At 43.9% G+C, this 16,738-nt stretch overlaps 1 protein-coding gene across 1 annotated transcript in view; it reads left to right on the forward strand.

Moving 5' to 3' along the window:
• The window catches only part of LOC111961212 (collagen alpha-1(XXVII) chain B-like), a 210,349-nt gene that overhangs the window by 175,233 nt on the left and 18,378 nt on the right, over nt 1-16,738 (forward strand). Inside the window, 6 exon segments of the mRNA XM_023983294.2 lie at nt 6,661-6,714; nt 6,997-7,050; nt 10,013-10,120; nt 15,111-15,218; nt 15,497-15,604; nt 15,789-15,842. Of these exon segments, the coding sequence (XP_023839062.1) occupies nt 6,661-6,714; nt 6,997-7,050; nt 10,013-10,120; nt 15,111-15,218; nt 15,497-15,604; nt 15,789-15,842 (486 nt within the window).

Below are 16,738 nucleotides of genomic sequence, written 5' to 3' on the forward strand. Positions count from 1 at the left end.
TGTTTTAGTGACGTCAGGAGTAACAAGGATAGGAGCGGAGTAAAAGCTTCGTAGGAGATTCAAAAGCTCCCTGGGCGGAACCGGACCACTTAAAGCACGTCTGACAGAAGTCAGAGCTGTGAGAGGGGCAGCCACTTGACCGAAATTACGAATGAAACGCCGATAGAAATTAGCGAAACCGAGAAAGGCTGCAACTCGACACGTGACTTAGGAACGGCCAATCGCTGACAGCCTGGACCTTAGCGGGATCCATCTGAATGCCTTCAGCGAATAACAGAACCGAGAAATGTGACAGAGGAGACATGAAAGGCGCACTTCTCAGCCTTCACGTAGAGACAATTCTCTAAAAGGCGCTGGAGTACACGTCGAACGTGCTGAACATGAATCTCGAGTGACGGTGAAAAAATCAGGATATCGTCAAGGTAAACGAAAACAAAGATGTTCAGCATGTCTCTCAGTACATCATTAACTAATGCCTGAAGACAGCTGGAGCATTAGCGAGACCGAACGGCAGAACCCGGTATTCAAAATGCCCTAACGGAGTGTTAAACGCCGTTTTCCACTCGTCCCCCTCTCTGATGCGCACGAGATGGTAAGCGTTACGAAGGTCCAACTTAGTAAAGAACCTGGCTCCCTGCAGAATCTCGAAGGCTGACGACATAAGGGGAAGCGGATAACGATTCTTAACCGTTATGTCATTCAGCCCTCGATAATCCACGCAGGGGCGCAGAGTACCGTCCTTCTTCTTAACAAAAAAAACCCTGCTCCGGCGGGAGAGGAAGAAGCACCACGGTACCGCGTCGAGAGAAACAGACAGATAATCCTCGAGAGCCTTACGTTCGGGAGCCGACAGAGAGTATAGTCTACCCCGAGGGGGAGTGGTCCCCGGAAGGAGATCAATACAACAATCATACGACCGGTGAGAGAGAAGAGAGTTGGCTCTGACCGACTGAAGACCGTGCGCAGATCATGATATTCCTCCGCACTCCTGTCAATCACCAGTTTCTCCTGGAAAGAGGGGACAGAAGAAACAGGAGGATAGCAGACATTAAACACTTCACATGACAAGAAACGTTCCAGGATAGGATAGAATTACTAGACCATTAATGAAGGATTATGACATACACCAGGGATGACCCAAAACAACAGGTGTAAAAGGTGAACGAAAATCAAAAAGAAATGGTCTCACTGTGGTACCAGATACTGTGAGGGTTAAAGGTAGTGTCTCACATCTGATACTGGGGAGAAGACTACCATCTAAGGCGAACATGGGCGTGGGCTTCCCTAACTGTCTGAGAGGAATGTCATTTTCCGAGCCCATGCTTCGTCCATAAAACAACCCTCAGCCCCAGAGTCTATCAAGGCACTGCAGGAAGCAGCCGAACCGCGTCCAGCGTAGATGGACCGCAAGGTAGTACAAGATCTTGATGGAGAGACCTGAGTAGTAGCGCTCACCAGTAGCCCTCCGCTTACTGATGAGCTCTGGCTTTACTGGACATGACATGACAAAAGTCCAGCAGAACCGCAATAGAGCAAGCGGTTGGTGATTCTCCGTTCCTCTCTTAGTGAGATGCGAATACTCCCAGCTGCATGGGCTCAGTCTCTGAGCCGGTGGGAGGAGATGGTTGAGATGCGGAGAGGGGGAACACCGTTAACCGAGCTCTCTTCCACGAGCTCGGGGACGAAGATCTACCCGCGTTCTATGCGGATGGCGAGTGCAATCAAAGAGTCCACGCTGGAAGACCTCCCGGGAGAGAATCTCATCCTTAACCTCAGCGTGGAGGCCCTCCAGAAAACGAGCGAGCAACGCCGGCTCGTTCCAGTCACTGGAGGCAGCAAGAGTGCGAAACTCTATAGAGTAATCCGTTATGGATCGATCACCTTGACATAGGGAAGCCAGGGCCCTGGAAGCCTCCTTCCCAAAAACTGAACGATCAAAAACCCGTATTCATCTCCTCTTTAAAGTTCTGATAATCGTTAGAACACTCAGCCCTGCCTCCCAGATAGCTGTGCCCCACTCCCGAGCCCGACCAGTAAGGAGTGATATGACGTAAGCGATCCGAGCTCTCTCTCTTGAGTATGTGTTGGGCTGGAGAGAGAACACAATATCACACTGGGTGAGAAGAAAGGAGCACACTCAGTGTGGCTGCCCAGAGTAACATGGTGGGTTATTTAACCCTAGGTTCCGGAGACTCGGAAGACCAGGAAGTAGCTGGTGGCACGAGACGAAGACTCTGAAACTGTCCTGAGAGGTCGGAGACCTGAGCGGCCAGGGTCTCAACGGCATGACGAGCAGCAGACAATTCCTGCTCGTGTCTGCCGAGCATTGCTCCCTGGAACTCGACGGCAGTGTTGCGAGAACCGTAGTCGCTGGGTCCATTCTTGCGTCGATCCTTCTGTTATGCTGGTGAATGAGGACCCAAAAGCGACTTAATAGAAACAGAGTCTTTTTCCAGTCTTAAACAAAAAACGATACTCCTGGATATTATCTTAGGTAAATCCAAAACAGGAAAACTGAAATCCTCTCGTCAGTAGAGAGGAACGACTGGAGACGCGACCACAGACTGCAGGTCGCTTCGGGAAGGCACAGGCCGTAGCTGACATAGACACCTGCTCACACGCAGCATCTGAAGAAGGCAAAAACACGACAGGGCGGAACAAGGACACAGAACAGCAAACATCAAACAAGGATCCGACAAGGACAGAAGCGGAAAACAGAGGGAGAAATAGGGACTCTAATCAGAGGGCAAAATAGGGGACAGGGTGAAAGAGTAAATGAGGTAGTTAGGAGAATGAGGAACAGCTGGGAGCAGGAACGGAACGATAGAGAGAGAGAGCGAGAGAGGGAGAAGGGAGGGGAGAGAGAGGGATAGAAAGAGGGAAAGAACCTAATAAGACCAGCAGAGGGAAACGAATAGAAGGGAAGCACAGGGACAAGACATGATAATCAATGACAAACATGACACAAAGGACCTTGTGAAGATGCTGGAGGAAACAGTACAAAGGTATCTATATCCACAGTAAAACGAGTCCTATATCGACATAACCTGAAAGGCCGCTCAGCAAGGAAGAAGCGACTGCTCCAAAACCGACATAAAAAAGCTAGACTACGGTTTCCAACTGCACATGGCGACAAAGATCATACTTTTTGAAGAAATGTCCTCTGGTCTGATGAAACAAAAATAGAACTGTTTGGCCATAATGACCATCGTTATGTTTGGAGGAAAAAGGGGGATGCTTGCAAGCCGAAGAACACCATCCCAACCATGAAGCACAGGGGTGGCTGCATCATGTTGTGGGGATGCTTTGCAGCAGGAGGGACTGGTGCACTTCACAAAATATATGGCATCATGGGAAAGGAAAAGTATGTGGATATATTGAAGCAACATCTCAAGACATCCGTCTTGGGTCTTCTAAATGGACATGGGTCTTCCACATGTACAATGACCCCAAGCATACTTCCAAAGTTGTGGCAAAATGGCTTCAGGACAACAAAGTCAAGGTATTGGAGTGGCCATCACAAAGCCCAGACCTCAATCCCATAGAAAATTTGTGTGCAAAACTGAAAAAGCGTGTGCGAGCAAGGAGGCCTACTAACCTGACTCCGTTACACCAGCTCTGTCAGGAGGAATTAGCAAAAACACACCCAACTTATTGTGGGAAGCTTGTGGAAGGCTACCCGAAACTTTGACCCAAGTTAAGCAATTTAAAGGCAATGCTACCAAATACTAATTGGGTGTATGTAAACTTCTGACCCACTGGGAATGTGATGAAAGAAATAAAAGCTGAAGTAAATCATTCTCTCAGCTGAGTTTAAATGTATTTGGCTAAGGTGTATGTAAACTTCCCGACTTCAACTGTATACATTCCTGCTTAACACATTCAACCGCTGCTACCAGACTCTTCCCCAATACACATGTAAATATTGGACTATAAATTGTGCATTCCTGTAATTTACTTATGCTAACATCTATTATTCGATTCTACTGTCATTTAGTTTATGTTCGTAACTCTTATCTTTTATTATTTCTTATTGTTGTTTCATTGTCGAGAATGAACCTGCAAGTAAGAATTTCGCTGGGCAATGTATTCCATGTGTGTCCCTTAAAACTTTCAAATTGATAGCTATCCACCCAATTTTCCCGAAGCCTGCTCCTCGCAGCCAGCGGAGAAGAGATAATCAGAGTGGACTTCTAGTCCGACTCAGGAGGCATGCACACCATCCACCACTTCCGAGTATATTACTCACTAATGTTCAGTCCCTGGACATTAAAGTAGATGAGCTCAGGGCGAGGATCTACTTCCAGATCGACATCAGGGACTGTAACATACTCTGTTTCACAAAATCATGGCTCTCTCCGGATATACTGTCCCAGTCCATACAGCCAGCTGAGTTCTAAGAACATCGCGCAGAAAGGAATAAAGAACTTTCCGGGAAGAAGAAAGGGGTATTGTATGTTTCATGATTAACTACTCATGGTGTGATTGTTCATCCACCTCTGGCCTGCTCGCCTCCCTACCTCTGAGGAAGTACAGTTCCCGCTCAGCCCAGTCAAAACTGTTCGCTGCTCTTGGCAACCCCAATGGTGGAACAAACTCCCTCACGACGCCAGGTCAGCGGAGTCAATCACCACCTTCCGGAGACACCTGAAACCCACCTCTTTAAGAATACCTAGGATAGGTAAAGTAATCCTTCTAACCCCCCCCTTAAAAGAGTTAGATGTACTATTGTAAAGTGTGTGTCACTGATTATCAAAGGTGAATGCACCAATTTGTAAGTCGCTCTGGATAAGAGCGTCTGCTAAATGACTTAAATGTAAATGTAAATGTATTGTGATAACGTACAGGAACTCAAGTCCTTTTGCTCACCCGACTTAGAATACCTCACAATCAAATGCTGACCGTATTACAGCCCAAGAGAATTCTCTTCGGTTATAGTCAAAGCCATTTACATTTCCACTCAAGCTGATACCACTACGGCCCTCTAGAAACTACACTGGACTTTGTGCAAACTGGAAACCACATATCCTGAGGCCGCATTTATTGTAGTTGGGGATTTTAACAAAGCAGATTTGAGGAAAACACTCTCAAAGTTCTATTGACACATTGTCTGTAGTACTCGCGCATCAAAAACTCTCGACCATTGTCACTCCCCCTTCTGGGATGGTTACAAGGCCCTCCCCCTCCCTCCCGTTGGCAAATCAGATCATGACTCTATCCTGCTCCTCCCTTCATATAGGCAGACACTCAAACAGGAAGTACCCATGCTAAGGTATGTTCAACGCTGGCCTGACCAATCGGAATCCATGCTTCAAGTTTGATTTGATCATGCGGACTGGGATATGTTCTGGGTTACCTGTGAGAATAACAATGACGATGGACACAGTGGCTGAGTTCATCCGGAAGTGTATAGGGGATGTTGTTCCTACTGTGACTATTAAAACCTACCCAAACCAAAAAACATGGATAGATGGCAGCATTCGCGCAAAACTGAAAGCATGAACCACAGTATTTAACCAATCAAAGTGACTGGGAAAATGGTTGAATAAAAACATTGTAGTTATTCCCTCCGTCAGGCAATCAAACAGGCAAAACGTCAGTACAGAGACTTGCAATTCAACAGCTCAGACAGGAGACGTCAAAGGAAGGCCAAAAAGATCATCACGGACATCAACCACCGGAGCCACGACCTGTTCACCCCGCTATCATCCAGAACAGAAGGCGAGATCAGTACAGGTGCATCAAAGCTGGGACCGAGAGACTGAAAAACAGCTTCTATCTCAAGATCATCAGACTTAAATAGCCATCACTAGCCAGCTGGCTACCACCCGGTTACTCAACCCTGCACCTTAGAGGCTGCTGCCCTATGTACATAGACATGGAATCACTGGTCACATGAATAATGGAACACTAGTCACCTTTAAAACACACTGCTTTACTCATTTCATATGTATTCTACTGTATTCTATTGTATTTTAGTTAATGCCATTTTGACGTTGCTCATCCTAATATTTATATATTTCTTAATTCCATTATTTTACTTTGAGATTTGTGTGTATTGTTCTGAACTGTCAGATACTACTGCACTGTTGGAGCGAGGAACACAAGCATTTCGCTACACCCTCAATAACATCGGATAAATATGTGTATGTGACCGATAAAATTTGATTTGATTTGACTGTTGTTCTCCAAATGTCTTGCTAGACACCTTCAATTTATTGTTCAGTCTTTTCCTATTTCCAAATGGTCAAATTTCCAAACCAGGAAGGTCAAAATCGATTATATATAAATAAAAGGTCTTTGAAACTGTTATTGATTCAAATAAACTGAAATACAATTTTATTTGTCACATGCACCAAATATAACAGATGTAGACCTTACCTTGAAATGCTTACTTACAAGCCCTTAACCAACAACGCGGTTTAGAAAATATTGACTGAATAAACTAAAGTATAAAAAGTAACACAGTAGAATAATAATAACGAGGGGGTACCGGTAAGCGAGGCAATGTGCAGGAGTACAGGTTAGTCGAGGTCATTTACTTGTGTTAGCGCAACTATAAATACACTATATTCATTGGTCCTTTAATAATGGTATACTCGTTGCTGTTCATCAAATCTGCCTATCCTTTATCTGATGTTCACTGATCTGATGTCCTAGGGACACCCAGGACCTCATGGACAACACGGGCCCAAAGGATCCAAAGGAGATCAAGTAAGGATGTCAAACATTATCACCATATTTGTTGCACACACCTAAACATTGCATAGTCTTTGTGTTTGGGTGTGTCTGTGAACATGTTACTGAACTGTGCAGATAGTGCACATTTATCCACCTATGACCCTGACGCCTAACTATACACAACTCATACATGGGAATTAGCCATTCTCATGCCATTTTGACAGTGCCTTTTGCCATTTCTATGTGAATTTAGTGTTTTTTCTTTCTGTTTTTCTCTCTCACTCTCTCCTTCGCTCTATTTCATTGTCTGTTTAGGGTCAGAAAGGCAAACTGGGTCAGAGAGGAGAATCCGGAAGCAGAGGATCGCTGGTAAGGAGTAGATTTCGCTCTGGTCCTGTCTCTAGTCCACGACTGATTATGTTATCAGCATTTTGTTTAGTCTACATTTCAGTCTTCATATATCACAGCATGTTGGATTTTGGGGAAATGCTTGGACATGACCTCATGTTTTCGAAAGGTTTTCATGGCTGATCTTCAAAACTTGAGTGGAACAAAAACAGCATAGACAGAACTGTCATAGTTTGCTAACGTTCAAATCAGAGTTTGGTTGTGCATCTCACCTTGATTTCTATCAGCCTAATTGAGTTGTAGATTACAGTGCCTTGCAAAAGTATTCATTTCTCCTATTTTTTTTCATTACAACCTGTAATTTAAATGGATTTTTATTTGGATTTCATGTAATGGACATACACAAAATAGTCCAAATTGGTGAAGTGAAATTAAAAAAATTACTTGTTTCAAAATATTCACACAAAGAAAATGGAAAAGTGGTGCGTGTATGTGTGTTCACCCCCTTTGCTATGAACCCCCTAAATAAGATCTGGTGCAACTAATTACCTTCAGAAGTCACATTATTAGTTAAATAAAGTCCACCTGTGTGCAATCTTAAGTGTCACATGATCTGTCACACGATCTCCGTATATATACACCTGTTCTGAAAGGCTCCAGAGTCTGCAACACTACAAAGCAAGGGGCACCACTAAGCAAGCGGCACTATGAAGACCAAGGAACTCTCCAAGCAGGTCAGGGACAAAGTTGTGGAGAAGTACAGATCAGGGTGGTGTTATAAAAAAAAAACTGAAACTTTGAACAAAAAAATTGGAAAAAAATGTAAAGAATATGGCACCACCCCAAACCTGCCAAGAGAGGGCTGCCCACCAAAACTCACGGACCATGCAAGGAGGGCATTAATCAGAGGCAAAAAAGAGACCAAAGATAACCCTGAAGGAGCTGCAAAGCTCCACAGTGGAGATTGGAGTATCTGTCCATAGGACCACTTTAAGCCGTATACTCCACAGAGCTGGGCTTTACGGAAGAGTGGCCAGAAAAAAAGCCATTGCTTTAAGAAAAAAATAAGCAACACGTTTGGTGTTTGCCAAAAGGCATGTGGGAGACTCCCCAAAATTATGGAAGAAGGAACTCTGGTCAGATGAGACTAAAATTCAGCTTTTTGGCCATCAAGGAAAACGCTATGTCTGGCGCAAACCCAACACCTCTCATCACCCCGAGAACACCATCCCCACAGTGAAGCATGGTTGGTGGCAGCATCATGCTGTGGGGATGTTTTTCATCAGCAGGGACTGGGAAACTGGTCAGAATTGAAGGAATGATGGATGGGGAAATTCTTGAAGGAAACCTGTTTCAGTCTTCCAGAGATTTGAGACTGGGACGGAGGTTCACCTTCCAGCAGGACAATGACCCTAAGCTTACTGCTAAAGCAACACTCCAGTGGTTTAAAGGGGAAACATTTAAATGTCTTGGAATGGCCTAGTCAAAGCCCAGCCCTCAATCCAATTGAGAATCTGTGGTTTGACTTAAATATTGCTGTACACTAGCGGAACCCATCCAACTTGAAGGAGCTGGAGCAGTTTAGCCTTGAAGAATGGGCAAAAATCCCAGTGGCTAGATGTGCCAAGCTTATAGAGACTTGCAGCTGTAATTGCTGCAAAAGGTGGAGCTACAAAGTATTGACTTTGGGGGGTGAATAGTTTTGTAGTTATGCGTGCTCAAGTTTTCAGTTTTTTTGTCTTATTTCTTGTTTGTTTCATAATAAAAATATTTAGCATCTTCAAAGTGGTAGGCATGTTGTGTAAATCAAACTATACAAACCCCCGGTTTGCAACTGCACATGGGGACAAAGATCGTACTTTTTGGAGAAATGTCGTCTGGTCTGATGAAACAAAAATATAACTATTTGGCCATAATGACTATCGTTATGTTTGGAGGAAAAAGGGGGAGGCTTGCAAGCCGAAGAACACCATCCCAACCGTGAAGCACAGGGGTGGCAGCATCATGTTGTGGGGGTGCTTTGCTGCAGGAGGGACTGGTGCACTCCACAGAATAGATGGCATCATGAGGAAGGGAAATTATGTGGATATATTGAAGCAACATCTCAAGACATCAGTCAGGAAGTTAAAGCTTGGTCGCAAATGGGGTCTTCCAAATGGACAATGACCCCAAGCATACTTCCAAAGTTGTGGCAAAATGGCTTAGGAAAAAAAAAGTCAATCACAAAGCCCTGACCTCAATCCCATAGAAAATGTGTGGGCAGAACTGAAAAAGCGTGTGCGAGCAAGGAGGCCTACAAACCTGACTCAGTTCACCAGCTCTGTCAGGAGGAATGGGCCAAAATTCACTCAACTTATTGTGGGAAGCTTGTGGAAGGCTACCTGAAACATTTGACCCAAGTTAAACAATTTAAAGGCAATGCTACCAAATAATAATTGAGTGTATGTAAAACTTCTGACCCACTGGGAATGTGATGAAAGAAATAAAAGCTGAAATAAATCATTCTCTCTACTATTATTCTGACATTTCACATTCTTAAAATAAAGTGATGATCCTAACTGACCTAAGACAGGGAATTTATACTAGGATTAAATGTCAGGAATTGTGAAAAACTGAGTTTAAGTGATTTTGGCTAAGGTGTATGTAAACTTCTGACTTCAACTGTATATATCACAGCCACACAACTACTATATATCCGTTCGTATCATGCATATTTTACATTTTTTTAAATTATATTTGATATGGACTTCACATATGTTTCATTTGTACAGTTCTTTATAAAAAAAAAATTAAAATCACATTTGACTGTATAAAACCTTGCAGTACTTAACCTGTTTACATTAATAGTTGGCCATATTAATTACAAGAATCCTGTGATATCACACCAAAACCTTGACAGGGCTTACTCACACATTTGGTGCTGATGGCTCGTTCTCCCTTTTTCTTTATCCTTCTTGCTTATTTTGTCTTTCTTCTTCCTCAGGGTGTGGTTGGTCTCCATGGCCCGAGAGGCATGGTGGGGAGAGAGGGGCTGGAGGGCGTGCTAGGCGTAGACGGAGTCTCAGGGAAGGACGGGTCCAAAGGCATGCCAGTGAGTAGAGCGTGTGAAGAGAGAGTGCATTACCACTTGTGGAAATGTTTGGTAAGGGCAGCACATTATAAAAATACAACAGTTCACGGAATTCAAATTCTTAGCTGTCAATGGTAAAGCAATGTGCTAGCCATGATTACGAAGTTTGTACCTAACTTAGAACCAATTAGTCCTCAGCAATTAGAATACAATGCACTGCCATAAAGCAATGGTATACCGTGTAGTAAAGCAAAATTACACATTCATATTGCCAAAGAAAAATGGTTGAACAATTCACCAAGACACAAGAAAAACATTTGGTAACATTTATGAGAATTTGTAAGTAATTTGACAACTATTAACTTACTAACTAGTTGAGTCATGATGGCAGAAATGAATCATACGAACTAGATGGTAACTTTACAAGTAAAGTTGTGGGGCTCTTTTAAAGTACTTTTGTGGTAGTAGAAGAAGTTTTAAAAAGTTGTATTTTAACTATATTATTTGAATAGTGAAATAATTTCAATTGCCCATCGATAGTCTGTAGTGGTCAGTAGTTTTGGACAGTAGTTGTGGTCAGTAGTAGTTGTGGTCAGTAGTGGTGTGCTCAATAGTTGTGTGGTTGTGGTCAGTAGTTGTGTGGTTTAGTAGTTTTGTGGTCACTATTTGTGTGGTTGTAGTCAGTAGTTGTGTGGTTGTGGTTAAAAGTTGTGGTTAGGAGTTGTGGTGAGTAGCTGTGTTGTAGAGAGTAGCTGTTGTCAGTAGTTGTGTGGTCAGTTGCTGTGCGGTTGTGGCAAGTAGATTTCTTTCTCAGTAGTCGTGTGGTCAATAGTTGTGTTGTGTGCTCGGTAGTTGTGGTCAGTAGGTGTGTTGTCAGTAGTTTTATGGTAAGTAGGTTTAGTCAGTAGTTGTGTGGTTATCAAAATCAAATCACATTTTATTGGTCACATACACATGGTTAGCAGATGTTAATGCGAGTGTAGCAAAATGCTTGTGCAGTGCAGTAATATCTAAACACTAATCTAACAACAACTACCTAATACACACAAATCGAAAGGGATGGAATAAGAATATGTACTTTCAAATATATGGAGGACCGATGGCCGAGCAGCATAGGCAAGATGCAATAGATGGTATAAGATACAGTATATACATATGAGATGAGTAATGTAAGATATGTAAACATTGTTAAAGTGGCATTATTTAAAGTGACTAGTGATCAATGTTTTAAAGTGGCCAATGATTTGAGTCTGTTTGTAGGCAGCAGCCTCTGAGTTAGTGATTGCTGTTCAACAGTCTGACGGCCTTGAGATAGAAGCTGTTTTTCAGTCTCTCGGTCCCAGCTTTGATGCACCTGTATTGACCTCGCCTCCTGGATGGTAGCGGGGTGAACAGGCAGTGGCTCGGGTGGTTGTTGTCCTTGATGATCTTTTTGGCCTTCCTGTGACATTGGGTGCTGTAGGTGTCTTGGAGGGCAGATAGTTTGCCCCCAGTGATGAGTTGTGCAGACCGCACCACCCTCTGGAGAGCCTTGTGGTTGAGGGCGGTGCAGTTGCCGTACCAGGCAGTGATACAGCCCAACAGGATGCTCTCAATTGTGCATCTGTTAAAGTTTGTCAGGGTTTTAGGTGACAAGCCAAATTTCTTCAGCCTCCTGAGGTTGACGAGGCGCTGTTGCGCCTTCCTCACCACATTGTCTGTGTGGGTGGACCATTTCAGTTTGTCTGTGATGTGTACGCTGAGGAACTTAAAACCTTCCTCCTTCTCCACTACTGTCCCGTCGATGTGGATGGGGGGTGCTCCCTCTGCTGTTTCCTGAAGTCCACAATCATCTCCTTTGTTTTGTTGACGTTGAGTGACGGGTTGTTTTCCTGACACCACATTCCGAGTGCCCTCACCTCCTCCCTGTAGGCTGTCTCGTCGTTGTTGATAATCAAGCCCACTACTGTTGTGTCGTCTGCAAACTTGATGATTGAGTTGGAGGCGTGCATGGCCATGCAGTCATGGGTGAACAGGGAGTACAGGAGGGGGCTGAGCACACACCCTTGCGGGGCCCCAGTGTTGAGGGTCAACGAAGTGTAGATGTTGTTTCCTACCTTCACCACCTGGGGCGGCCCGTCATAAATTCCAGGACCCAATTGCACAGGGCGGGGTTGAGAGAAGTTGAGTATTTGTGGTCAGTAGTTGTTTGGTCAGTTGTTGTGTGGTTGTGGTCAGTACTTGTCTTTGTCAGTAGTTGCGTGGTCAATAGTGTTTGTGGTCAGTTTTTTGTTTGTTTGTGGTCAGTAGGTTTGTTGTTTAGTAGTTGTGTGCTCACTATTTGTGTGGTTGTAGTCAGTAGTGTGGTTCTTGCTATTAGTTGAGGTCAATAGTTATGTGGTTGTGGTTAGGATTTGTGGTCAGTAGTTGGGGTCAGTAGCTGTGGTGTGGTCAGTAGTTGTGTGGTTAGTAGCTATGTGGTTGTTGTCAGTAGTTCTGGGGTTGTGGTCTGTTGTAGTGGTGTTTTTGTCAGTAGTTGTCTTTTTCAGTAGTTGTAGTAGCTGATGTGAATAGTGTTGAGTCATAAGCATACCTAGACACACTGGCTTTACTCAAGGCCAGTGGCATATCATTAGTAAAGATTGAAAAAAGTTCTTCCTGGATTATGTTTGAGAGACTTCCATTAAAGATCACCTTCTGTGTTCCATAATATAGCAGGGGGTGTAAAGCCAAAACACTTACGTTTTTCCATCAGCAGACTATGATGGATAATGTCAAAAGCCGCATTGAAGTCTAACAAAACAGCTCCCACAATCTTTTTATCGTCATTTTCTCTCAGCCAATCATCAGCCATTTGTGTAAGTGCTGTGCTTGTCGAATGTCCTTTCCTATAAGCGTGCTGAAAGTCTGTTGTCAATTTGTTTACTGTAAAATAGCATTGTATCTGGTCAAACACCATTTTTTTCAGAAGTTATCCAAAGGTTTGGTAACAGGCTGATTGGTCAGCTATTTCAGTCAGTAAAGGGGGCTTTACTAATCTTGGGCAGCGGAATTATCCAACACAAAAAAATGTATGCAACATGCAACAATTTCTCCGATTTTGCCGAGTTACAGTTCATATAAGGAAATCAGTCAATTGAAATAAATGCATAGGCCCACCCACTTGGGAGCCAGGCCGACCCACTGGGAAGCCAGGCCCAGCCAATCGGAATGAGCTTTTCCCCACAAATAGGCTTAATTACAGACAGAAAAACCCCTCTGCACCCCCCGTTTTGCGCATATGGAACATTTCTGCAATCTTTTATTTCAGCTCATGAAACATGGGACCAGCACTTTACATGTTGCGTTTATATTTTTGTTCAGTGTAATTCTGCTTCCCTCCAGGTCTGAGGGCACACACTTTCTAGTAAGCTTAGATTGAAGATATGGCAAATAGGAATGGCAATATCGTCTGCTATTACCCTCAGTAATTTTCCATCCAAGTTGTCAGACTCCGGTGCTTTGTCAGACGAGCTAAATGCCTTTTATCCTCGCTTCAAGGGACGCATTACACTGAACCATGCATGAGAGCACCAGCTGTTCCGGACAACTGTATGATCACGCTCTCCGTAGCCGATGTAAGAACTTTAAACAGGTTAACATTTATAAGGCCTTGGGGCCAGACGGATTACCAAGACGCATACTCAGAGCATGTGCTGACCAGTTGGTAAGTATATTCACTGATATTTTCAACCTCCTCCTGACTCAATCTGTCATCCCCAAGTTTCAAGCAGACCACCGTAGTACCTGTGCCCAAGAATGCCAACGTAACCTGTCTAAATTACTATTGCCCTGTAGCACTCACATCTGTAGCCATGAAACGCTTTGAAAGGCTGGTCATGGCTCACATCAACACCACCATCCCAGACACCCTGGACCCACTCCAATTTGCATACCGCCCCACAGATCCACAGATGACACCATCTCTATTGCACTCCACAATGCCCTTTCACATCTGGACAAAAGGAAAATCAACGTTCAACACCATAGTGCCCACAAAGCTCATCACTAAGCTAAGGACCCTGGGACTAAACACCTCCCTCTGCAACTGGATTCTGGACTTCCTGACGGGCTGCCCACAGGTGGTAAGGGTAGGCAACAACACATCTGCATCGCTGATCCTCATAACAGGGGCCCCTCAGGGGTGCGTGCTTAGTCTCCTCCTGTACTCCCTGTTCACCCATGACTGCATGGCCAAGAACGACTCCAACACCATCATTAAGTTTGCTGATGACACAACAGTGGTAGGCCTGATCCCGACAACGTTGAGCCAGCCTATAGGGAAGAGGTCAGAGACCTGGCAGTGTAGTGCCAGGACCACAACCTCTCCCTCAATGTGAGCAATACAAAGGAGATGATCGTGGACTACTGGAAAAGGAGAGTCAAACAGGCCCCCATTAACGTCGACGGTGCTGTAGTGGAGCGGGTCGAGAGTTTCATGTTCCTTGATGTCCACATCACCAACAAACTATCATGGTCCAAACACACCAAGACAGTCGTGAAGAGGGCACAACAGCACCTTTTCCCCCAAAGGAGACTGAAAAGATTTGGAATGGGTTCCCAGATCTTCAAAAAGTTCTACAGCTGCTCCATCTAGAGCATCCTGACCGTTTGCTTCACCGCCTGGTATGGCAACTGCTCGGCATCCCACCGTAAGGCGCTACAGAGGGTAGTGCGCACGGCCCAGTACATCGCTGGGGCCAAGCTTCCTGCCATCCAAGACCGATACAGTAGGCGGTGTCAGAGGAAAGCCCGTCAAATTGTCAGAGACTCCAGTCACCCAAGTTATAGACTGTTTTCTCTGCTACCACACGGCAAGGCCGTTATTGTAATAAGATTTTGTTCTTAACTGACTTGCCAACTTAAATAAAAGTGAAATATAAAAAAAGCTGGGGCTCATGCTTCGCATTCTTCACAATAAGAATACCCAATGAATAATAATGATAAACAGGACAATACAGTACAAAGAAATCTACTCTCTCTCTCTCTGTAGGGCGAGCATGGTGGCGATGGTGAGTTCGGTCTCCCTGGCAAAGCTGGTTACCGTGGAAAAGTCGGCGGGCTGGGACTGCCGGGCGATATGGGAACCTTCGGACCAAAGGTACTGTAAGAGAGATGGAAATTGTGTTGTTGAGTGTATGGAGGAAGGGTTTTCATCAGGGTGTAAACATAGGCTAAGGATAATTGAATGACAATTCCAATTCAATAATTGTAAAATCGCCATTAAATCCTTTTCGATTCATCCCCTGAATTGACTGAATTAAAATGTAATTAAGCTCAACTTAAAGAATGTCTTGTAACGTTATTGTAGAGCAATAGGCACCTACTCCATACTACTATTCTTCATGTCAGTTGGCTCTATGTGATTTCTTCTCCCAGGGTGAAAGGGGCCTCCCAGGCCAGACAGGACCCTCAGGGAAGAGAGGCTTTAAGGGTGGGATGGGACTGCCAGGGCCACAGGGGGACCAGGGGCCCAAAGGACAACCTGTAAGTTTCAGCCAACTAACAACATGTATATAGATCAATATTGACATTGATGATACTGGTAAGTTCACATAGCATGGTTCCTGTATTAGCTTACTTCTGTTTTCTGATGTAGGTCTATTGATGGAATGTTGTTGCCCCACATTGTTGGGGCCACATCCTAACTGCTGTGTCTGCTCTGTTCCAGGGTGATACAGGAGAACCGGGTTTTCCAGGGATACTGGGAGTGTTTGGACCAACAGTGAGTTCATACACACATGCACGTCAGGCAGCCGAGGGGTATATGTAAATGTAGCCGAACTACACCACCTACTACACCACCTACTGTATGTGTATATATATGTATATATATATATATATATATATATATATATATATTATACATAAAGTGAGCTCCAAAAGTCTTGGGACAGTGACAAATGTTTTTGTTGCTTTGGTTGTGCACTTAGGATTTGACATGATACAATGATTGAGGTTAAAGTACAGACTGTCATCTTTAATTTGAGGGTATTCTCACCCTTATCTGGTGAACCATTTAGAAATTTCAGCACTTTTTGTACATATTCCCCCCCATTTTAGGGGACCAAAAGTATTGGGACAAATTCACATACATGCGTATTAAAGTAGTCAAACGTTTAGTATTTGTATTTGTATTCAGCAGCTACTCTTCCTTGGGTCCAGCAAAATTAAGGCAATTATACATTTTAAAAACATTATAATACATTCATAACAGAATTCACAACATTAAGTGTATGCCCTCAGGCCTCTACTACGACACATCTATAACACAAAATCAATGTGTACATGTGTGTATAGTGCGGATGTTATCGTGTGTTTGTATTAGGTCCCATAGCCCAGATTATTTTGTGCCCAATAGAAATGAATGGTGAATAATGTATTCTGACAATTTTATTCTATTCTATTCTTGCAAATAAGAATAGAATATGTTTCTAAACACTTCTACATTAATGTGGATGCTACCATGATTATGGATAATCCTGAATGAATCGTTAGTATGATTATCCGTAATCATGGTAGCATCCACATTTAGATAGGGAGTCAATGCTGAAACCAAGGTCTTTTTTCCAGATGACCCCTGTATGGCACCACACATCAAAATACAATACACGTTATTAT

This window comes from Salvelinus sp. IW2-2015, linkage group LG4q.1:29 (genome assembly GCF_002910315.2).
Source record: "Salvelinus sp. IW2-2015 linkage group LG4q.1:29, ASM291031v2, whole genome shotgun sequence".
Lineage (NCBI taxonomy): Eukaryota > Metazoa > Chordata > Actinopteri > Salmoniformes > Salmonidae > Salvelinus > Salvelinus sp. IW2-2015.